We start from the raw sequence: 23,832 nt of genomic DNA, 5'->3' as shown, positions 1-23,832 counted from the left end.
CCACATATCAGTGCCCACCAATGCCACCTATCAGTGCCCACCAGTTCTGTCAATCAGTGCCTCATCATCAGTGCGGCCTATCAGTGCCCCTAACCAGTGCCTATCAGTGCCCATCAGTGCCACCTATCAGTGTGCCACCTATCAGCTCCACCTCTCCGTGCCGCCTATCAGTGCCCATCAGTGCCACCCATCAGTGCCACCTCATCAGTGCCGCCTCAACAGTGTGAAAGCGCTGAAAGTTGAAAATTGGTCTGGGTAGGAAGAGAATTTAAGTACCCGGTAAGCAAGAGGTTAAGATAAAAAACCTTCTGCCCTTAGAACCACTTTAAGCTGGCTATAGATGGATCGAAAATGAGCCAGTTTAGCAGGGATTGGCAGAATTTCAATCCATCTATTCATTGATTTGTGTACAACCAGCCTGTTGGGTTTTTTGTGTTGATGGGAGAATCAGATTTTTTTTTGGTTGAATAAAAAAAAAAAAGCATCATCTATGGCCTGCCTTAGAACTGTGACAACACAATGGAAATGTTACCTGTACAGACAGTGTGTAGGATCACAATGGTCCTCCATTCATTCTTTCTCTCTTCTCAGGTGATTGCAGCTCTTGTAATAATTGCTGTTTTGGGATGCATAATAAAATGTGTCTGTTCTCGGATATGTACAATCACTCAGGTAAGTAAAGTCTAATGACAGGAAATCATTGATGTTTCAGCTGTAGGTGTATAAACCCAATTCACTCCAAAGAAATACAAACTGGATGCTACAATTCTGCTGGTGGAGTTAAAACTTCCATGTTACTCAAAAGTAGTACTAAAGGGAAAAATTTGAATGGGAGGGTTAGAACCCCTGCCAGCTTTTGTTGACTTCTGTGTCCCATTGAGGAGATATCTCTTCACCTCCTGTCCCATAGTCAAAACAGGAATCGAACGCATATAAAAACGGTGTTCAAACCACACATGTGAGGTATCACCACAATTGTTAGAGCGAGAGCAATAATTCTAGCACTAGACCTCCTCTCTAACTTAAAACCTGGTAATTAATTAATTTAAAAACAGAACAGAAAATTTGGGACTTTAAATGAGGTTGAATAGGGGGCGTTCAAATCCCCTCCTCCATCCCGGTTCAATATATATAACAAAGAAAAAAGAGCAAAGGGCGGGACTTTAGATGAGGCACACGGGGGCAGGTAAAAAATCAGGTATAAAACAGGTTTTATTATATTCAAAATGGTCATATATTCACATGATTTTAAATGTACATAGCTACTATTCTTACTCTATATTTCATCAAAGTATACATTCCAACAAGGACTTATATTTACATTGCATGAACAGTTAAATAGCTAAAATCACAAGTAGAGGATATATGACACATTCAAGTGTCAAATAAACAGGTTACAAAAAAGGAAACAATGAGTGGAAATGGAACGCTCATAAGTAATTATTGGTGAGGTACGCCTATGGGTAGATGTAAGCTCTACGCGTTTCGGGACTTAATAGCCACTCTTCAGGAGCAAAAACCAAGGGTAAGCTAGGGATATGGAAAACAGTCGTATTTAAAGAGAGAAAAATACTTTGGTAAAAAAATGGTGGGTAAATGTAGAGTATGTTCCCCACATAGTACACCTAACCCATCAAACTTACACACATATACTTGTGCACAGGCAGCGGGGCCCCGCAAGTCAGGCCAATGATGTCACGCTCCGGAGCTGAGGGGGCCCCCTGGGGCGGCACACCACCAACCCAGGCACCACTCCAGATGGGTCACAGAGAGAAAACATGGTGAAATTAGATGAAAGATTTAGCACTGAGAATTGCTTTTTGAAAGATAAAAAGCTTTCAGCATGAAGGTAAAAGAAGCCGCAGGTGCTGTTAGAGGGAGAAAGGTCCCAACTGTGCTGAAAATCAGTGTCATCAGTGCCCACTAGTGCCACATATCAGTGCCCATCAGTGCCCACCAGTGCCACATATCAGTGCCCATCAGTGCCCCTTACCAGTGCCACATATCAGTGCCCATCAGTGCCCCTTACCAGTGCCTATCAGTGCCCATCAGTGCCACCTATCAGTGTACCACCTATCAGCTCCACCTCTCCGTGCCGCCTATCAGTGCCCATCAGTTTCACCTGTCAGTGCCCATCAGTGCCACCCATCAGTGCCCATCAGTTCCACGCATCAGTGCCACCTCATCAGTGCCGCCTCATGAGTGTGAGGGCGCTGAAAGCTGAAAATTGGTCTGGGTAGGAAATTAATATAAGTACCCGGTAAGCAAGTGGTTAAGATAAAATACCTTCTGCCCTTAGAACCACTTTAAGCTGGCTATAGATGGATTGAAAATCAGCCAGTTTAGCAGGGATCGGCAGAATTTCAATCCATCTATTCATTGATTTCTGTACAACCAGCCTGTTGGGTTTTTTGTGTTGATGGGAGAATCAGATTATTTTTTTGGCTGAATGAAAAAAAAAAGCACCATCTATGGCCTGCCTTAGAACTGTGACAACACAATGGAAATGTTACCTGTACAGACAGTGTGTAGGATCACAATGGTCCTCCATTCATTCTTTCTCTCTTCTCAGGTGTTTGCAGCTTTTTTCCTATTTGCTGTTTTGGGATTCACAATAAAATATGTCTGTTCTCAGGTAAGTACAATCACTCGGGTAAGTAAAATCTAATGCCAGGAAAACATTGATGTTTCAGCTGTAGGTGTATAAACCCAATTCACTCCAAAGAAATACAAACTGAATGCTACAATTCTGCTGGTGGAGTTAAAACTTCCATGTTACTCAAAAGTAGAACTAAAGGGAAAAATGTGAATGGGAGGGTTATAACCCCTGTCAGCTTTTGTTGACTTCTGTGTCCCATTGAGGAGATTTCTCTTCATCTCCTGTCCCACAGTCAAAACAGGAAGCGAACGCATACGTAAGTCGCGCCCGCATATGAAAACGGTGTTCAAACCACACATGTGAGGTATCGCCGAGATTGTTAGAGCGAGAGCAATAATTCTAGCACTAGACCTCCTCTGTAACTTAAAACTGGCAACCTGTTTTTAAACGTCGCCAATGGAGATTTTTGCAATGGCCGACATTTTATTCTCCAGGGTAAATGAAAAAAATATATATAATGTTTGGGGGTTCTAAGTAATTTTCTAGCAAAAGAAACTGATTTTAACCACTTTCGGACCGCCCACCATCGTTATACGTCGGTACTTTGAAGAGGAATATCGTTGTTGGCAGCCATAACCCTCCCAAACCTAATTGCGAGGTGACACGCTCTGAGGTGAGCGGCCATTAGCTTGGGGTGGGGAACACCTGAGTGTAATCACTGCTGCAGATCGCTATATTCACAGTCACCTATCAAGTCACGTTTATTATCTCTGTGTTAAAGCGGAGTTCCACCCTAAATTTTTTTTTTCCTTTAAATGATTCCTTTAAACGTATAAACAAACATTTGGAGGAAAAAATGTTTTTTATACTTACCCTAAACGCCCTGTTGCTATGCAGTCCTCGTAATCTGCCACTTTCTGGTCCGCGGAGCTCCTCGAGACTTCCTCCCTCACATGTGTCATCATTTCCCAGGAGTCTGTGGGTAGCACCGTGCTCTAAAATCCTTACAAACAATCGGCGCTACAGTCGCCATTGAATGGCGCATGCGTGAGATCGAGAGGTGCATGCTGTTTACCCATCATGCACCTCTCCATGCATACTCCAGGAAGCGATCGGGCTTCACATGCCCACATTAATATTGGAAACGGCCACAAACGGACGATTGCAATATTACAGTAAGGATTGTATATCTTTAAATAATTTATTAAGATCATTGTATAGTCTTATTTAAATTTCGTTAACAAAAATGCTAGGATAAAAAACAAAAAAAATTTGCCGGGACTCCGCTTTAAGGACGCTGAAAACTGATCCTGGGTGGTCAGAGTATCATGGACTTATATGTACTTGAGCACTTTATGGATCACTTTTGTATCAATATTTATAGTTTATGAAATGTGTGCATATTCACGCTATATGATGTTGTAAGCTGTATGATTACTTTAGTCGCTTATATATTTTTATTATATTCTTGGATTACAAAGTTACATAGTTACATAGTAGCTGAGGTTGAAAAAAGACACAAGTCCATTAGGTCCAACCTATGTGTGTGATTATATGTCAGTATTACATTGTATATCCCTGTATGTTGCAGTCATTCAGGTGCTTATCTAAAAGTTTTTTGAAACTATCGATGCTCCCCGCTGAGACCACCGCCTGTGGAAGGGAATTCCACATCCTTGCCACTCTTACAGTAAAGAACCCTCTACGTAGTTTAAGGTTAAACCTCTTTTCTTCTAATTTTAATGAATGGCCCGTGTCAAACTCCCTTCTGTGGAAAAGTTTTCTCCCTATTGTGGGGTCACCAGTCCGGTATTTGTATATGGAAATCATTTCCCCTCTCAAGTGTCTCTTCTCCAGAGAGAATAAGTTCAGTGCTCGCAACCTTTCCTCATAACTAATATCCTCCAGACCCTTTATTAGCTTTGTTGCCCTTCTTTGTACTCGCTCCACTTCCAGTACGTCCCTCCTGAGGACTGGTGCCCAGAACTGGACAGCATACTCCAGGTGCAGCCGGACCAGAGTCTTGTAGAGTGGGAGAATTATCGTTTTATCTCTGGAGTTGATCCCCTTTTTAATGCCAATATTCTGTTTGCTTTATTAGCAGCAGCTTGGCATTGCATGCCATTGCTGAGCCTATCATCTACTAGGACCCCCAGGTTAGATTTATAGGCACATCACTTTTGTTAACAATTTTGTTTTTTAGGTTTTTGCTGCAGGTTCAGCAGATCATTAAGGGGATAGCGCAGCACATAATTTATTTATCTGGGTTTTAGATGCTGTTATTGCTAGCAGCTATTATAGCTGCAAGCAATAAACACTGCATTCTCCAAGCAGGGAAGGGCTCTCCCCACCCATGGTTGCAGGAAATAAAATGGCTCCATCTATGGCCGGCTTTAGAAAACGTAAATGTCTCCAGTTCCATGTACAATATAGCCTAGTAAGAATAATTAGCTCTTGTCTTAATTCAAACAGATCTCTTGTGTTCAGAGACGAGTCGTTGCGATCTTCTCTTACTCTTCCCCTGAAGATTACCTCTGGATCACACAGGGCCTGGAATCCCCGATGTTTAGAGGTTTTGTAGAGAAAACCTTACCCTCAATCATATCAAATAATATTAATAGCAGGTCGAAATACAGAGAAGCTGTTGAGAAGTGTGATTTTGCCATCTTATATCACACGAAGAATCGAGGACGGATTAACATCACCAATGTGACAGACTCCCTTTATGATGAAGAGATCAAACACATATCCTTGTGTAAAGGTAAAATGTAAAGCTACCCTCCTGGTATTTGGTATGTAGATAAAAACCCAAACTAAGGTGATTGTAACCAGTGGCGGCCGGTGGTCATTTTTTTATGGGGGGGGGGGGACAGTTGGCCTCCTCGGCAGTTAATTGGAACTCTTTTCTCTTTCTCTTTTTGGCCAATCGGAAAACAGGTCTCAGGCCTGCTTCTGATTGGCCGGATTCAGGATCAGTGTTACAACAGTCAATATTAATTCACTGTTGTTACACGTGGGTGAGCTCATGATGCAATGCTCTGCGCCACGAGCCCACCCTATTTTGAAGCCTATTAGAGCCTATGGCTCTTAACAGGTGCTTCAGAAAAACACCAACGCCGCTGTAATTCAGGCGCCCAGCGTCCTGAAAGGGGGGGTGGCCGCGGAGGCCATGGATAGAGCACCCTATTATTCATATAGGGGGTGGCATGGATAGAGGGGGCGGCGCCTGGGTGCCCCTAATGGATGGGCCGTCGCTGATTGTAACACTAAGGGGTCTATTTATAAAAAAAGTCTTGTGAGAATGTTTTAGCATTTGCACAAAAGTCATGAATAGTTGCTGTAATGTTTGTGATATTTGTGAAATATCAGTTTCTTTTTGGTGCTTTTAGTAGGGCGAATGTAACATTCCCTGATTCCAATTTGATTGTAAGAGAAAATAGCCTTAAGAAGATTTGACTAGTAGAGATAAAGAAAATTCAACCAATAGAGAAAATAGCTTAACAGTATAGGCAAGTATAGTAATTCAACCAGAAGAATAAATAATTTGAGGAAGACATTTGCTGTACTCATCAATGACAGTCAGGCCTGGGACAAGGGGTGGGCAGGGGGGACGACTTCGTTGGGCACTGTGGCATCATGTGAGGTGGGGGAAACCACAAGGAGATTGGGGATGGTATTTGTGTTGGGGGGGGATTTTGGGGGGCAGGAGGGCGTAATAATTGTTCTAGGAGGGGAAATTTGGGGAGGTGTGCTAGGAGTGGTGATTTAGGGGGATTTGAGTTGTGAGGGGGGATGGGGGGATGATTTGTGCTAGTAGGGGGGATTTGGGGAGTTTGTGCTAGAAGGTGATATGGTAGAGGAGGGAAAGGGATGTGTGCTAGGAGGGGAATTTTTTGGTGTGTTCACCCACGTGTGTTTAGCCACGATTGAGTGATCGTGGGTGCCCGACGGTCATCGCGCCCGCCTGGCACTTGCATCGGCTCCTAGGACACGCTGCTGGCGCACGCGCGTGCCTCTTACAGTGTCTTAAAGGGCCGACGTACAGCTATGAGGGCTCGCCCAGGGGAGCCATCCTGCCGCAGTATAACTGCGGCGGCTGGTTGGGAACCAGTTAACACATGTCCCCTAGTGCATCCTGTCGTGATGGCGACTTGCTGTATGAATGTTTCCATTAAATGATTCAAAAAGGTCCTTCAAATGATATGCACAGAGAGGTAGGATGATGATGTCACAACCTCTGACTCAGCCAATCAGAGGAAGCTTTGTATTCATTGCTAGAATACATTGCTTTCTCTGAATGACTGAGTGCCGCTGTGATAGATTCTACTGTGTTCCGGGTATAAGGCTGGAAGTCTTGGCTCAAACCCAGAACATGGTGCAGTATGCTGTATAAAGCCTCAGCTACATACAGTTTATACCACATATCCAGTGGCCTCACATATTAGTAAGGGACGTCATTTAGGCCAGCTTAGCCCAAACAAACTATGTAAGGACTCCATCAAAAGATGGAGTTCAACTTTAACTGTCTGGTGAGTTCTGCCTTTGTCACTGTCAGAAAGGTAGCAGCCTAGCAACAGAACACTGTCTACACATACGATATCTCAACCACGGATCTGCTTCTTTGATGGAAAGTTCACTTTACAGTAGCTCCACCAGAAACAAGCTTAACTTGGTCCAGCACTATCACACACATCAGCCAAAAACAGATCATTTAGAGGAAGTTATAAAGCTGCTGTAGGATAATATAGAAAACTCAGAATAAAGTAGTTTACTGAATGCTTTCACTTGCTGCTTGGAATTGCTCTTTAAGTTCCTGAGTACCAGAACATTGCACACCACGTTTACCTGAATGGTGGCTGCCAGAGGATAGCCAGCAATGGTATTGACACTGGGAAAACTGTTAAACTTACTTTTTGAATGAAAATTATGCCCCGTAAGCCACACACCAAGAAACCCCATGCATCCAAGAGATGTCAACACCCTGAGTCTATTTCTGTCTTGGCTACACCATCAACAAGTTTCACCCACACCTGGGCCTTAGTCATGAGGCTGCTGAGAACTCTTTAATGCAATGGGTTGCTTGATGTACAGGACATCATTTTCATTCTGTGACTCTGACAGTAGTCTAGATGGACTTTTAACCCAGCCTGCACCCTGGTTGGCATCCACTAGACATACTGTACAGGTAGCTGCACATACCAGAGCGGGTACCCAATGTTAACCTACTTTTTGAATAGTATTTTATTTCATTTCACTGTCTTTTTCAACCCAACTGAAGCGTTGTTTTTTTCTACTGTAACTCTGCAGGTAGGAAGAATGTCATTGTCGTGGTTGATGACATGGAGAAGAGTGGCTATGAGGAGAAGTGTTTTATTCTGGACACCCAGCCAGATATTTCCAAATATGCCCGAGATTTGATACTTGTCAGTAGCGAAGACAAAACGACTCAACAAGGAATTAACAAAAAACTCCAACAGATCGGAGATCTTATGTCTGATGGTAAATGACCTGCTGTGCTGATTTGGAGTTGGAAATATCAATGGTGTTTGGTTGCACTTAGCATTCTTATACTTACACGGAAGAGATCGACTTCTGTACAACCAACTTACCCAAAGATGAATTGAAATTTGGCCGGTCCCTGCTGAACCGGTCAAATTTAAATCCATCTAAAGTTGGCTTTAGGACTTACTGTGTGAAAATGCACAAGACTAGCAATGTCTGAAAACGGCTCTAGTGGGGGGAGCTGTAGGACAAGACGGCGAGGAGCCACAGCATGAAAATAACGTGCTTAAAGTGCACCTTTAAGTAACTTTACAAGTCTGCATATATAAATTCCTTCCATGTCACAATCATAGTTGCCAACATTGTAAAAAAAAAATGTGGGACACTTTTGTAGCTGTAGGCGGAGCCGTCCAATAATTAGGGGCATTCGTCTGTAGGTGTGGCTTCGCAAAAAATATACAAGTGCGGCGCTCAAAGCGCACCGCAGCGAAACATGGGCGTGGTTTATGCGACATACTGGGCGTGGCTTACATGGGCGTGGCTCAAGAGGGTGTGGTTAGAGTCTGAGATGAATGAGGGATGGACAGGGAGAGAGGGGAGAGGGATTAGAGGGGGAGAGGGATTAGAGGGAGAGAGGGATTAGAAGGGGAGAGGGATAAGAGGGGGGAGAGGGAAATGACGGGACAGCAGCCCCAGATCCTACAGAACAATAAAAATATGTGCATTCTAGAAAGTTTAACAATCAGCAGATAAAGATACTCCAAACACCTGGTGTTAGCACTTCAACCATCCCGGCACCATCGTTGTTATGGTGTCAGGATGATTGAAGTGCATTATTTCTATTATTACATTGTAATATAAAATGAAATCATTCAACTCACCATAATGCAGAATCAGTGGGATCCCTGAGCGTGTCACTAGCCACGTCGCCTGCCACCAGCCGTCCGTCCTTGCGTCAGATGTCCCAGCAGAGTCCGTCCTTGCATCAGGTGCCCCCAGCGGAGCCCCCCCTTACATCAGATGTCCCCAGCGGAGCCCCCCTCACACCAGGAGTCCCCAGCAGAGCCCCCCCTCACACCAGGAGTCCCCGGCGGAGCCCCTCCCACACCAGGAGTCCCCGGCGGAACTCCCCCTCACATCAGGTGTCCCGGCGGAGCTCTCCCTCACATTAGGTGTCCCCAGTGGAGCCCCCCCTCACATCAGGTGTCCCAAGTGGAGCTCCCCCTCACATCAGAAGTCCCCGGTGGAGCCCCCCTCACATCAGGTGTCCCAAGCGGAGATCCCCCTCACATCAGGAGTCCCAAGCAGAGCTCCCCCTCACATCAGGTGTCCCCAGCGGAGCTCCCCCTCACATCAGGTGTCCCCAGCGGAGCTCCCCTCACATCAGGTGTCCCCGGCGGAGCTCTCCCTCACATCAGGTGTCCCAAGCGGAGCTCCCCCTCACATCAGGAGTCCCAAGCAGAGCTCCCCCTCACATCAGGTGTCCCCAGCGGAGCTCCCCCTCACATCAGGTGTCCCCAGCGGAGCTCCCCTCACATCAGCTGTCCCCAGTGGAGCCCCCCCTAACATCAGGTGTCCCAAGCGGAGCTCCCCCTCACATCAGGAGTCCCAAGTGGAGCTCCCCCTCACATCAGGTGTCCCCAGTGGAGCCCCCCTCACACCAGGAGTTCCCGGCGGAGCCCCCCTCACATCAGGGGTCCCCGGCGGAGCCCCCCCTCACATCAGGAGTCTCCGGCGGAGCTCCCCCTCACATCAGGTGTCCCAAGCGGAGAACCCCTCACATCAGGTGTCCCCAGCGGAGCTCCCCCTCACATCAGGTGTCCCCAGTGGAGCCCCCCCTCACATCAGGTGTCCCCAGTGGAGCCCCCCCTCACATTAGGTGTCCCCAGTGGAGCCCCCCTCACATTAGGTGTCCCCAGTGGTGCCCCCCCTCACATCAGGTGTCCCCAGTGCCCCCCCTCACATCAGGTGTCCCCAGTGCCCCCCTCACATCAGGTGTCCCCAGTGCCCCCCCCTCACATCAGGAGTCCCACAGCGGTGCGCGCGCCCCCCCCCCCTACCTCAGAGATGTCCTAGTAGTGTGTCCACAGCATCATGGCTAGAACCCCCGCCCTTTTCCATATCAGACTGGCAGCGGGGCGGGGGGGTAGGCGGGGCGAGGCGGAGCGGGGCAAGGCATGGTGGGGCGGAGGGTGGGCGGCGACGCAGAACCTCCGTCTAGCCCCCCCAGCTGTCTTCCTGAACTTCAATAAAATGTCGGCCGGCGGAGACAATGTCCTGACCTCTAGCGGCGGCGGTTTTCGAAAATCGAGAACCGGATTTTTCGGGACATTTCCCGGGACACCACAAATTCGGGAATGGAGTCCAAGTCCCGGGAATGTCACGGGAAATCCGGGACAGTTGGCAACTATGCACAATAGTCAGTATTATTTTTCCAGAAAAGCTCCACCATTTCTCTTCAAAAAGCCTTCCATAAGTATCTGTCAGTGACTTACTCTAAACAGTCATGATGTCATCAGTCTGCTGCGAGCAGGCAGAACCTTATCTTCTGTCTCCTTTCCCTCAGTAATCAGACTGCAACATTGTAAATATATAGCAAGTCAAAAGGTGAGAGGCTGTGGCAGGGTCTAATCTGCTGCAGACATTTGTAGACACAGCCAAGAACTGTGTGTCTGATCTTTGAGGCTGCATATGAGTCCAGAAAGTAGATTGTGACCCTGGATGATGCCTGAACAAAAATGGTGCTGTCTCCCCAGAAAACTAAAGATGAAGTCATTTTCAGGGGAAATCCTGTGATCTCTAAAAAAGTTGTATGCACAAAAATTCAGCATGCCCAGAACTGTCTGCAGAATGTGTAGCATCTTCCATTTCTCACCTCAAGTCCTCAAACTTCCATATCTCATGTCTCATGATGCTTGTATGGAGCCCACACAGGATGGAACCATTCCCTCTATGACATACCTCCCAACTGTCCCTGATTTTGAGGGACTGTCTCTGATTTGGAGCAATGTCCCTCTGTCCCTCTTTCCTCCTCATTTGTCCCTCATTTTGGTCTGATCTATATAGATGAATATAAAATGCACTTTTTATCTATCAAAAAGTGTTTCCCAGTGCTAAACTTTCATTTGATTTCTAAATTGTTGCATTTGTAGATTCCAAAAGCCAATATAAAGGAATAGTAGTGGTAAAAAAACACTTGCGTGTTTAACCAATCTTATTTTTTTTTTATAATTCTCCTTTAAGGGGGTGTGACAATGGGTGTGTCCTATGCCTGCAGACTTTTGCTGATAGGTGTCCCTCATTCCCATCTCAGAAAGTTGGGAGGTATGCTCTATGATGGTCTGGAGGCAGGTGCAGTTAGACACATTGCCACCAGGTGGCTCTTTACCAGAATAGTGTCTGGTTACATGATTAAGATCATCAGGTGCTAGGCCCTTTTAGTTAAAAACCTCTTGCAGTGATGCCATGGGTGAGCCAGTGCCCAGTTACAGGCCAGTTTGGGAGGAGCCCTGGGGAATGGGGCATGAGAGCCAAAACACGTAAACATCAGTACAGATGTAGCCAGCACACATAGGTCCTGGACAGGGCAGGAGACTGGGTGAAGTAAACCTGTACTCAGGAGGATCCTGCTGTAATCTGTCTGCTCCTTATGGAGGTGGAGGCTAGGGAAGATTGCACAAGGCTTTTAGGTAGGGTTACACCGGTGCCGATACTGAGTATTTGCCTGAGTACTTGTACTCGGGTAAATGCTCCCGATGCCTGACCCCATACTTTTTGTATAAAGAGGTGGATCCCGGAAATCAGTGGGCATAGCGGAGAGCGAGTCCTGGCATTGGAGAGCGAGTCCTGGGCTGGTGGCAGCGAAAGGTAAGCTGGCCGGGGGCAGGGGGTGTGGGTCGAACTTGCAGTTGTCAGAATCGGTGACCCAGGCCGTCACATTCCTTAACGGAAGTGACAGCCCCGGTCTCTGTCGGGGATTGAACAGCACGATGCCCATCTTGGCACACCCTGCACTCGGCCTCAGTAAGCCAGCAGTCACAAGGTGGCAGCAGACATCTTGGTACAAGATGTCCGCTGCTGCCTTCTAACTGCTGGCTTACTGAGGCCGAGTGAAGAGTGTACCAAGATGGGCGTCTCAGCACTTGTATACTCAAGAAAGTTTGAACTTTGACTGTTATGGATTGTCTCTCTCATCATTTCATTGCCACTGCCTGCCCATTAGTTGCACCTATCAGTGCCCATAAATGCCACCGATCAGAGCCAGCATATTAGTGCCCACAAGTGCCACCTATCAGTGCGCATAAAGCCACCTATCAGTGCCCATAAATGCCACCTATCAGGGCCAGCATATCAGTGCCCATCAGTCAGTGCCAGCCATCAGTGCCAGCATATCAGTGCCAGCCATCAGTGCTGCAAATCAGTGCCCATCAGTCAGTGCTACCTATCAGTGGTGCATATCAGTGCCACCTATGAGTTCCCTGGAGGTTTCCCAGGAGATATGTACCCAGCAAGGAGGCGACTGCAGAGAGCACAGTCTTGTGAGCACTAATGACCCTGGACAAAGGAGAGACTGTAAGGGAGAAGGCTTCTGAGGTACTGCACATGCTTTCACTTGTGCCTACTGTGGACCATCCACTAAATGTGATTGACTATGTAATGTCAAGTGACTTTGAAATGTTTGTGATATGACTGTAATATATTTTCCTGTCTTCCACCAGTAAAGTGCAGCAAAACTACTTTTTATGAGGATATTCCTTCCTTTGGGTTACAATAGTCTATGGCCAAGAATGTCCTGTCGAGGCCTACGGCAAGGATCAGGGCACAAGATGGAGGAGGGTTCAGTGTCAGCAGGAGGGACAGTGTTCTAACAGGACTGCAGCAGGGATAGGGACTTGGCACCAAATTCAACCAACCATGAAGCCCCTCTTACAGATCTTTTTATTTTCTCTGTGCATTTTGAGCATTGTGGTTCCTTTGCAGTAGGGATAGCCCTGAGTTCCACTGACCACAATGACCACAGGACTGTTTAAATTTCAATCCCAGCCTAAATTTCTTGCTGTTTTACATTTTATTTTATTTTTTTCAGAATTCATTAACCAAACCCAGTACTGTGATTATCTGGTAAGTAAGCCATGAAGAATACATGTACAGTTGTGCTCATAAGTTTACATACCCTTGCAGAATTTATGATTTCTTGGCCATTTTTCAGAGAATATGAATGATAACACAAAAACTTTTTTGTTCACTCATGGTTAGAGTTTGGCTGAAGCCATTTATTATCAATCAACTGTGTTTACTCATTTTAAATCATAATGACAACAGAAACTACCCAAATGACCCTGATCAAAAGTTTACATACCCTGGTGATTTTGGCCTGATAACATGCACACAAGCTGACACCAAGGGGGGTGGAATGGCTATTAAAGGTAACCATCCTCACCTGTGATCTGTTTGCTTGTAATTAGTGTGTGTGTGTATAAAAGGTCAATGAGTTTCTGGACTCCTGACAGACCCTTGCATCTTTCATACAGTGCTGGACTGATGTTTCTGGATTTAGAGTCATGGGGAAAGCAAAATAATTGTCAAAGGATCTGCGGGAAAAAGTAGTTGAACTGTACAAAACAGGAAAGGGATATAAAAAGATATCCAAGGAATTGAGAATGCCAATCCGCAGTGTTCAAACTCTAATCAAGAAGTGGAAAATGAGGGGTTCTGTTGAAACCAAACCACGGTCAGGTAGACCAACTAAAATTTCAGCCACAACTGCCAGGAAAATTGTTCGGGATGCAAAGAAAAACCCACAAATAACTTCAGGTGACATACATGACTCTCTGAAAACATGTGGTGTGGCTGTTCCAAGATGCACAAAAAGGAGGCACTTGAAGAAAAATGGGCTGCATGGTCGAGTCGCCAGAAGAAAACCATTACTACGTAAATGCCACAAAGTATCCCGATTACAATATGCCAAACAGCACAGAGACAAGCCTCAAACCTTCTGGCACAAAGTCATTTGGAGTGATGAGACCAAAATTGAGCTTTTTGGCCACAACCATAAACACAACATTTGGAGAGGAGTCAACAAGGCCAACAATGAAAGGTACTGTGAAACACGGAGGTGGACCCCTAATGTTTTGGGGATGTGTGAGCTGCAAAGGCACTGGACATTTGGTCAAAATGGATGGCAAGATGAATGCAGTATATTATCAAAAAATACCGGAGGAACATTTTCATTCATCAGCCAGGAAGCTGCGCATGGGACGTACTTGGACATTCCAACATGACAATGATCCAAAACACAAGGCCAAGTCGACCTGTCATTGGCTACTGCAGAATAAAGTGAAGGTTCTGGAGTGGCCATCTCAGTCTCCTGATCTCAATATCATTGAGCCACTCTGGGGAGATCTCAAACGTGCCGTTCATGCAAGACAGCCCAAGAATTTACAGGATTGCCAAGAGGAATGTGCAGCTTTATCATCTGAGAAGATAAAGAGCCTCATACACAAATACCACAAAAGACTTCAAGCTGTCATTGATGTTAAAGGGGGCAATACACTGTATTAGGAACTGGGGTATGTAAACTTTTGTTTAGGGTCATTTGAGTAGTTTCTGTTGCCATTATGATATAAAAAGAGTAAACACAGTTGAGTGATGATAAATGGCTTCAGCCAAACACTAACCGTGAGTGAAAGAAAAGGTATCCAGGTGACTTAAGTGCACCTCCCTCAAGGGTCCCCACTCGCCGCATCCCATCAGCCCTACAGGGGTAATGCATATGGTTGTTGTGTTCTGAAGCACCCATCCACTAGGGTATGTGCTCTGTAGATCTCCAGCCATATTCCTTTAGTTCCTGGTAACTGGGACGTGACCAATAGGTTGTACACTTTTCTTGTCCTAATCCACGTTTCCAGACGTTTCCATTCAAATGCTTGGAGTCTGGACATTATTTAAATTTTTACTATATTTTTTATTTTGGTTTTGTGTTTTTTTTCTTACTGGATGTAACACTTGTGGACACTTATATTTATATGGGTTACAAGCACATAATATGCACCTGTATTATTATATACTTTCTAAATGGTCAGACATATAGGTCTTATATATATTTATTTTTTTGGTGATCTTTATGCAATTTATGCACATAGCAAATGACGTGGGGTTCCCCCTAAATTCCATACCAGACCCTTCAGGTCTGGTATGGATTTTAAGGGGAACCCCGCGCCAAAAAAAAAAAAAAAAAACGGCGCGGGGGTCCTCCCAAAAATCCATACCAGACCCTTATCCGAGCACGCAACCAGGCAGGCCGCAGGAAAAGAGGGGGAGACGAGAGTGTGGCCCCCTCCTGAACCGTACCAGACCACATGCCCTCAACATTGGGAGGGTGCTTTGGGGTAGCCCCCAAAAACACCTTGTCCCCATGTTGATGAGGACAAGGGCCTCATCCCCACAACCCTGGCTGGTGGTTGTGGGGGTCTGCAGGCGGTGGGTTTATCGGAATCTGGAAGCCCCCTTTAACAAGGGAACCCCCAGATCCTGCCCCCCCCCCTGTGTGAAATGGTAAGGAGGTACTTACCCCTACCATTTCAATAAAAAACTGTCAAAAATGTTAAAAATCACAAGAGACAGTTTTTGACAATTCCTTTATTTAAATGCTTCTTCTTTCTTCTATCTTCCTTCATCTTCTTCTGGTTCTTCTGGCTCTTCTGGTTCTTCCTTCGGCGTTCTCGTCCAGCATCTCCTCCACGGCGTCTTCTATCTTCTTCTCCTCGGGCCGCTCCTCACCCATGGCATGGGGGGAGGCTCCCGGTCTTCTCTTCATCTTCTTCTTCATCCTCTTCTTTTCTTCCTTCTTCTCTTCTTCTCTTCTTCATTTTCTTCTCCGGGCCGCTCCGCATCCATGCTGGCATTGAGGGAGGCTCCCGCTGTGTGACGGCGTCTCCTTGTCTGACGGTTCTTAAATAACGGGGGGCGGGGCCACCCGGTGACCCCGCCCCCTCTGATGCACGGGACATGACGGGACTTCCCTGTGGCATTCCCAGTGACGTCACAGGAAAGTCCTGTCAAGTCACCGTGCGTCAGAGGGGGGCGGGGTCACGGGGTGACAGTTTTTTAGTGAAATGGTAGGGGTAAGTACCCCCTTACCATTTCACACAGGGGGGGCGGGATCTGGGGGTCCCCTTGTTAAAGGGGGCTTCCAGATTCCGATAAGTCCCCCGCCCGCAGACCCCCACAACCACCAGCCAGGGTTCTGGGGATGAGGCCCTTGTCCTCATCAACATTGGGACAAGGTGTTTTGGGGGGCTACCCCAAAGCACCCTCCCAATGTTGAGGGCATGTGGTCTGGTACGGTTCAGGAGGGGGGGCCGCACTCTCGTCCCCCCTCTTTTCCTGTGGCCTGCCAGGTTGCGTGCTCGGATAAGGGTCTGGTATGGATTTTTGGGGGACCCCACGCCGTTTTTTTTTTTTGGCGCGGGGTTCCCCCTTAAAATCCATACCAGACCTGAAGGGTCTGGTATGGAATTTAGGGGGAACCCCACGTCATTTTTTTTTTAAATTTTGGCCGGGGTTCCCCTTAATATCCATACCAGACCTAAAGGGCCTGGTATGGAATTTAGGGGGACTCCCACGTCATTTTTTTTTTTTAATTTTGGTTCGGGGTTTCCCTGTGTTGAATTCCCATGCCGTTTTTATCAATGAACTTCTATGTGTATTGTCGGCAATGCAATAGCCGTGGGTAGTTTTAAATGGAATTTTTCCTTTGAAATGTCATTTTGCTGTCAGACTGTTCTAAACACGGGAAACATGCGCCCCTTTACAGGCATACTATAGACACCCCCCAGGTACAAAATTTAAAGGGATATTACACTTTTATTGTTTGACTTTAAGCATTATTAAAATCACTCCTCCTGAAAAAACTTTTTTTTGCATTGATCCATGTCCCCTGGGGCAGGACCCGGGTCCCCAAACACTTTTTATGACAATAACTTGCATATAAGCCTTTAAAATTAGCACTTTTGATTATACATGTTTGTGTCCCATAGACTTTAACGGTGTTCGCGTGTTCGAGCGAACTTTTTTCCTGTTCGCATGTTCTGGTGCGAACCGAACGGGGGGGTGTTCGGCTCATCCCTACTGGCTGCAATGAGCTTCCAATCTAAAGTCCAAAAGTAATTTTCTTACATTAGAACCTATTTCGACAGGAGACAAAAAAATGCCAGCATCTCTTTGGATTGTGGTGGGAAACCCACACAGGGAGAACATATAAACTTCAACACAAGTATTAGAATGTTGGTGAATTGAACCAACATCCCAGTTGCTGCTAGACAGAACTGCTACCCACTTAATCACCAGGCAGCATCACATGTGTTCTCTGCATCTCTGTGGTGTGAACCAGCCCTAAGTCCATAGCCATGCTCAGTGTCACAAGCAATATACAATATATTGGCCTAAGCATTGGGATGCCTGCCTTTAAACGCACATGAACTGTAATGGCATCCCAGTATTAGTATTGGGTTCAAAATTCATTTGGCCCACCCTTTGCAGCTATAACAGCTTCAACTCTTCTGGGAAGGCTGTCCACAAGGTTTAGGAGTGTGTCTATGGGAGTGTTTGACCATTCTTCCAAGTGCATTTGTGAGGTCAGGCTCTTATGTTGGACAGAAAGGCTTGACCTACAGTCTCCTCTCTAATTCATCCCCAAGGCGTTCTGTTGTGTTGAGGTCAGGACTCTGTCCAGGCCAGACAAGTTCCTCCACCCCAAAATCACTCATCCATGTCTTTATGGACCTTGCTTTGTGCACTGGTCCAAATGATTTGGTGGTGGGCTTGTTTTTCAGGGGTTGGGCTTGGCCTCTTAGTTCCAGTTAAGGGAACTCGTAAGGCATCAGCATACCAAGACATTTTGGACATTGGACATTTTTGCTCCAAACTTTGTGGGAACAGTTTGGGGGAAGCCCCTTCCTGTTCCAACATGACTGCACACCAGTGCACAAAGCAAGGTTCATAAAGATATGGATGAGCAAGTTTGGGGTGATGAAACTTGACTGGCCTGCACAGAGTCCTGGCCTCAACCTGATAGAACACCCTTTGGATGAATTAGAGCAGAGACTGTGAGCCAGGCCTTCTCATCCAACATCAGTGCCTGGCCTCACAAATGCACTTCAGAAAGAATGATCAAACATTCCCATAAACACACTAAACCTTGTGGACAGCCTTCCCAGAAGCTGTTCTAGCTGCAAAGGGTGGGCCAAATCAAATTTAAACCCTACGGACTAAGACTGGGCTGCCATTAAAGTTCATGTGTGTGTAAAGGCAGGCGTCCCAATAATTTTGGCTAAATAGCGTATCTGGAAAAGATTTACAATGGTGGTAGAACCCTCCTAACATAAATACTACATTTAGACATAGTTATAGGACCTGGGAGATAAGACAACTTCTCTGCATGAAGCAGCATGTTTGGGATTTGAACCCAAACCCTCAATGATACTAAGCAGAAGTTCTAACCTCCAAGCCACAGAGCTACCACACATGAGAACCTCCTACACATAACTACACATAAATACTGCATTTCTTTGGACATACAGGTGATGGAATTACATTACTCAAGAGTTATTCTTTTTGATTTATTCTGTGATATTTGGTGTTTTTTGTGGGTGAGAGTAGAATATTACCCTCAAATTTTTGGGAATTACATTTTGATTTCTGATGTTGGTACACATATCACATTTTTTGGGCTCAAATTATGAAAATTGGAAATAATTAAAAGCACAAAAAACTGTGACTCATTTTAAATTTGCATTAGCAATGGTATTGTTTGTGGATTGTAAAGACACCTGTGTGAGTTTGGGTAAAGATGGAGAGTAACAAGTGAAAGTGACAGAGAAAAAGAGCAGATTTTCACTTCCAAAAAATTCTCTAATTAGCTCTCATTATGGTATTTACTATAGCGCCGGGTAAAAAAGACAATGGAGCTAAAATGTGAGCTATTTTCAGGTCTGAGCATGCTCAGTTGTGTTGGCACCTAGTTGTCCAAAACGGTGAATTTTTCACTTCTCAGACTTTTAAAGATATTTCAGTGTAGAAATCACTTTTTCACACAGTTTAACCTCTTCAGATCCGCGCTATTGCCAAATGACGGCAACAGCGCGGACCTACATTGCCGGGACGACGTCTATTGACGTCGTTCCGTGCACGAGCGGCCTGCACACCCCCTGATGGGGGGGGGGGGTTGGTGATCAGCGAGTTTATGAGACTCCCCTGATCACAGATCGGAGTAAGGGTCGGTCCCGACCCCTTACCACATGATCAGCTGTCAGTCAATGACAGCTGATCATGTGATGTAAACAGAGCCGGTAATCAGCTATTTTTTCTCCTCGCGCTGACAGCCTGAGGAGGAAAAAAAAAGCCGATCACTGGCGGCCGTGAGAGGGACATCAGTCCCGATCACTGTGATCATCTGTGCCCCCTGCCAGTGACACCTAGCAATAGGCAGCAGTGCCGCCTACCAGTGCCCACCAGTGTCACCCATCAGTGCCCACAGTGCCACCCATCAGTGCCCACAGTGCCACTCATCAGTGCCCATAGTACCACTCATCAGTGCCCACAGTGCCATCCATCAGCGCCCACAGTGCCACCCATCAGCGCCCACAATCAGTGCCACAACAACAGTGCTGCACATCAGTGCCACCTATTAGTGCCCATCAGTGCCACCTACCAGTGCCCATAAGTGCCCATCAGTGCCACCCATCACTGCCCATCAGTGCCTCCCATCAGTGCTGCCCATCAGTGCCCCCATCAGTGGTACCTATCAGTGCCCATCAGTGCCACCTATCAGTGCCACCCATCAGCGCCCATCAGTGGCCATCAGTGCTGTCTTATCTGTGCCCATCAGTACCGCCTTATCTGTCCCCATCAGTGCTGCCTTATCTGTGCCTATCAGTGCCGCCTTAAATGTGCCTATCAGTGCCACCTTAACTGTGCCTATCAGTGCCGCCTTAACTGTGCCTGTCCATGCCCATGAGTGCCGCCTATCAGTGCCCACTAGTGCTGTCTTATCATTCAGCGCATATCAATGAAGGAGAAAAATTACCTGTTTGCAAAATTTTATAACAAACTATGAAACAAGATTTTTTTTTTCCATCTTTTTTTGTTTGTTTAGCAAAAAATAAAAATCCCAGCTGTGATTAAATACCACCAAAAGAAAGCTCTAATTGTGGGGAAAAAAATGATAAAAATTAATTTAGGTACAGTGTTGTATGACTGCGCAATTGTCATTCAAAGTGCATCAACGCTGAAAGCTGAAAATTGGTCTGGGCAGGAGGGGGGTTTAAGTGCCCAGTAAGCAAGTGGTTAAAAGCAGATTATCTTTAAATAATATACTGCATATTTCAGTACCATTTAGGCAATTATATAAAGCTTTAAACATTATTTCCATGTGCACTACTCCAGGTTTTAGCAGAGTAAGGGTTTGGACGCTATTTGGTTTCAGGGAACTATAGTAAATTCGATTTTGTCAGTATTTTCTCACCAGCGCTATCGTGAATACAGTTTTAGCAATAATTAGCGCTAAATTTCCGCAAATTAGCACTAATTAGCGGCAATTAGCAATAATTAGCACCGCAGCTCTATAGTAAATGACCCCCATAGTGGTTTCCTGCTGTGGTTTACTTGCCATGAATTCTCATGACCTCTCTCTTTCTCTTTTTAGAGCTCTATGGCACGCTGGGTCTACAACACTGTGAGTTTCCCCAAATATATGTATTCTTTTTTGTCATAGATATATCATCCAGATAAGTGATGTTGTGGAAGACCTGTCATGTGGCATAAGGAGACTATGATTACTAGATACCCCCCCCCATACTATGTATATTTAAAAACTGCATGTAAAAAGAAAATATGTACACTGTTAACACGCGATATTAGGATAGCTTATTCTTTTCATGAATAGATTCAAAATATCTTAATTATTATTACACTTCCACATATGTAAGTGATGTTAATGTTAGGACGTGTATGGACTTTTGTTTGAAACAAAAAGCTTTTCTCCAGTTATTATGAATAGGAATGCAAAAGCACCTTAGAAAGAGGTCAAATGTTTGTCACAAAGAGGTCAACTTCAGGTCAAAATAGGTCAACTGGAGGTTAAATATAGGGCAAAGGGAGGTCAACTATTCTACAGGTCAAATGGGGGTCAGCTCAAGTCAACTGCAGGTCAGAGGAATGTCAAATAGTGGTCAGAGGGAAGTCAACTACAGGTCAAAGGGAGGCTGAGTTGACTTTAAGTCAATGAGAGGTTGAATGCAGGTCACATACACTTAAAAACAAATTTAGATGGAACTCAGAAACAACTTGTCACTTAACTAACAGGAGACTGATATGATGAGGGCAATCTCTTATCTATCTCCAGCCCATGTGTCCCTGAAAGTGAGACAGGTGGTGCCTGAGGATGTTGCTTGCCAAATTTCGGACCTGTGATACCAACCGGGAGGAAAAAGCAGGATGTGAAGGCAGAAGTATCAAGCAAGCAGTCGTTGCAACCCACAATACATTTTTAAGGGTCCCTGTTCAGGCTTTTGCGGTCCAATGAGTTAGATGCCGCTGACCAACAAGGGTGCAGACTGAGGAGTGTTCTGTCTAGATCCAAGCATGCTACGGAAATAGGAAGAGATAGCCCGTCTGCCGCACACCTTGTCTGGCCTAAGTGGTAAAAGCAGCCTCAGCTCAATTCATGCAGGCCAGGTCTCTTCCTATTTAAGAATTGAGCTGAGGGCATGCAGGCAGTAGAAACTGTCTTGGAAGTAGGTACATGAAGGGTGATGTGGGATTGAGCCAGAAGCAGTAGCTAAGTTGCAGAGCAGGCCAATGGCAGCAGGTTGTGCAGTACCAAATCATAGCCAGAGTCATATCCAGAAGCTGAGGTCTTAAACTTGATAAGTAGAGGTACAGAGCTAAATCCATAGAATGGTCAGGAGAAAGCCAGTTTGATAATGAAGAAGCATATAAGAGAGCTCAGAAAAATTGCTGAAGATGAGTCAGCACTGTCAAAATGCCCCTTAAATAGGTTGTTTGGTGTCACCCTGGGCATGCACACATTACTGAGCCCAGATCCACACCCAGTCATTACTCTACATGCAGAGCCAAGAGACAAGACACAAGCCAGCTAGCAACAGATAATCTCTGATACACATTAATCTGATTTCTAACATCAGCTTTATGCACCTGATAGCACTCTCCATTTGTCTATTTACTCTAGCTGTTATGCCCCGTACACACGGTCGGATTTTCCGATGGAAAATGTCCGATCGGAGCATGTTGTCGGAAATTCCAACCGTGTGTGGGCTCCATCGGACATTTTCCATCGGATTTTCCGACACACAAAGTTTGAGAGCAGGCTATAAAATTTTCCGACAACAAAATCCGATCGCGTCAATTCCGACAGTGTGTGGCCTGTTCCGACGCACAAAGTGCTACGCATGCTCAGAAGATATTCCGAGACGGAACAGCTCGGTCTGGTAAACTTAGCGTTCGCAATGGATACAACACTTTTGTCACGGTGCAATGTTAAAAATGGTTTAATACAGCGCACTCTCTTCTTCTTTATAATGTGAGAAGAATGAAGTAGTTTTGCTGCTCATATTCACATAGACTTCTCACAAACTTCTTTCTTTATTATTTATCGGGATTCCCTTAATATATTTTGATTTGTCACATCTGACAAAAATATCTCTGTGGGTTTTTTTTGTTTTTTTTTAAAGGCAGAATTTTTTTTTTAGGTTTGTATTTTTTCCAAGGCTGATCTTTGTTTTATTTTATTTTTAGTTTTACTCCAGAATATTTTTGTGTGTGTTTTGTGTGTCAAGTTACCACAACACCATTGATATCTTATATTATTTAATCTCAAGGAGATTGTTTGGTGTTGGTGTCCCTTGCTAATTTCACATTGTACTTTAGAAATGTACCTGAATCCTCACAAACAAACTGTCCTTTTTAAAGGAAAACACACATAGGAGAGTATAATTGAAACCAAAAATCCTTTATTAAGGGCTCAGAACCAAACAAAGAGGGAGGCAACGCTGGAGAAACAGCAGAAATTAGCGAAGCCTTGGAACCCCAGGGCAGACATCAATTCTTTAACATCAAAATTAGTGGCCTGAGGAGTCCATATGTAAGGGAGTGCAGTCTGGTCCAGAAGTTCCAGAGGTCCAGAAAGCAGCAGATGATATCTGTGTCCCCAGGCTGTGGTACCACAAGAGGCTGCATCTTTTGCCAGACCAGACTGAACCCAGGGCCATCACTCTCTGGTCTTCCTTCCATGCTTCCTTCCTGGCTGTGGCTCTGCTGTTGGAGATGTGGCAGGAGGAGGAGTAGGACCTGGAGGAGGAGGAGGAGTAGTAGGACCTGGAGGAGGAGGAGGAGGACCTGGAGGAGGAGGAGGAGGAGGACCATGTGTGAGGTCACAAATGTGGGTAGCAGATGTTATTTGGCCCCTTATTGAGAGCTTCCAAATGTAATGACTCACACATGAGTTGTTGGCCCTCCTCCATCTGCTACATTTTACAGGCAATTATGCCAGCAAAGTCCTCCTCCCCAGTGTGGGGGCCTCTCAGGGCCTCTGTAGCCTTCCAAATGAGACCTATGGCAGCCTCCTCCAGGGTACCCCTCTTCCTGCCACTTTCTCTTTGCGGGTGTAGGGGAGGGACCTGCATACCAGGCAGCCTGCTCAGCCCGGCCACCTC

General features: G+C 45.7%; 1 protein-coding gene across 2 annotated transcripts in view; it reads left to right on the top strand.

The window, feature by feature from the left end:
* The window catches only part of LOC141148220 (uncharacterized), a 118,037-nt gene that overhangs the window by 76,867 nt on the left and 17,338 nt on the right, over positions 1–23,832 (top strand). For both annotated transcript variants that reach the window (XM_073635463.1, XM_073635462.1), the window contains 6 exons: positions 592–672; positions 2,573–2,635; positions 5,072–5,360; positions 7,907–8,098; positions 13,188–13,222; positions 20,805–20,834. In XM_073635463.1, coding sequence (XP_073491564.1) covers positions 592–672; positions 2,573–2,635; positions 5,072–5,360; positions 7,907–8,098; positions 13,188–13,222; positions 20,805–20,834 — 690 coding nt within the window. The remainder of the gene's footprint in view (positions 1–591; positions 673–2,572; positions 2,636–5,071; positions 5,361–7,906; positions 8,099–13,187; positions 13,223–20,804; positions 20,835–23,832) is intronic.

The sequence above is a fragment of the Aquarana catesbeiana genome, linkage group LG06, assembly GCF_042186555.1.
Source record: "Aquarana catesbeiana isolate 2022-GZ linkage group LG06, ASM4218655v1, whole genome shotgun sequence".
Taxonomy (NCBI): Eukaryota; Metazoa; Chordata; class Amphibia; order Anura; family Ranidae; genus Aquarana; species Aquarana catesbeiana.
The sequence above is the reverse complement of the archived record's forward strand: the minus strand, read 5'-3'. Positions and strand labels throughout refer to the sequence as shown.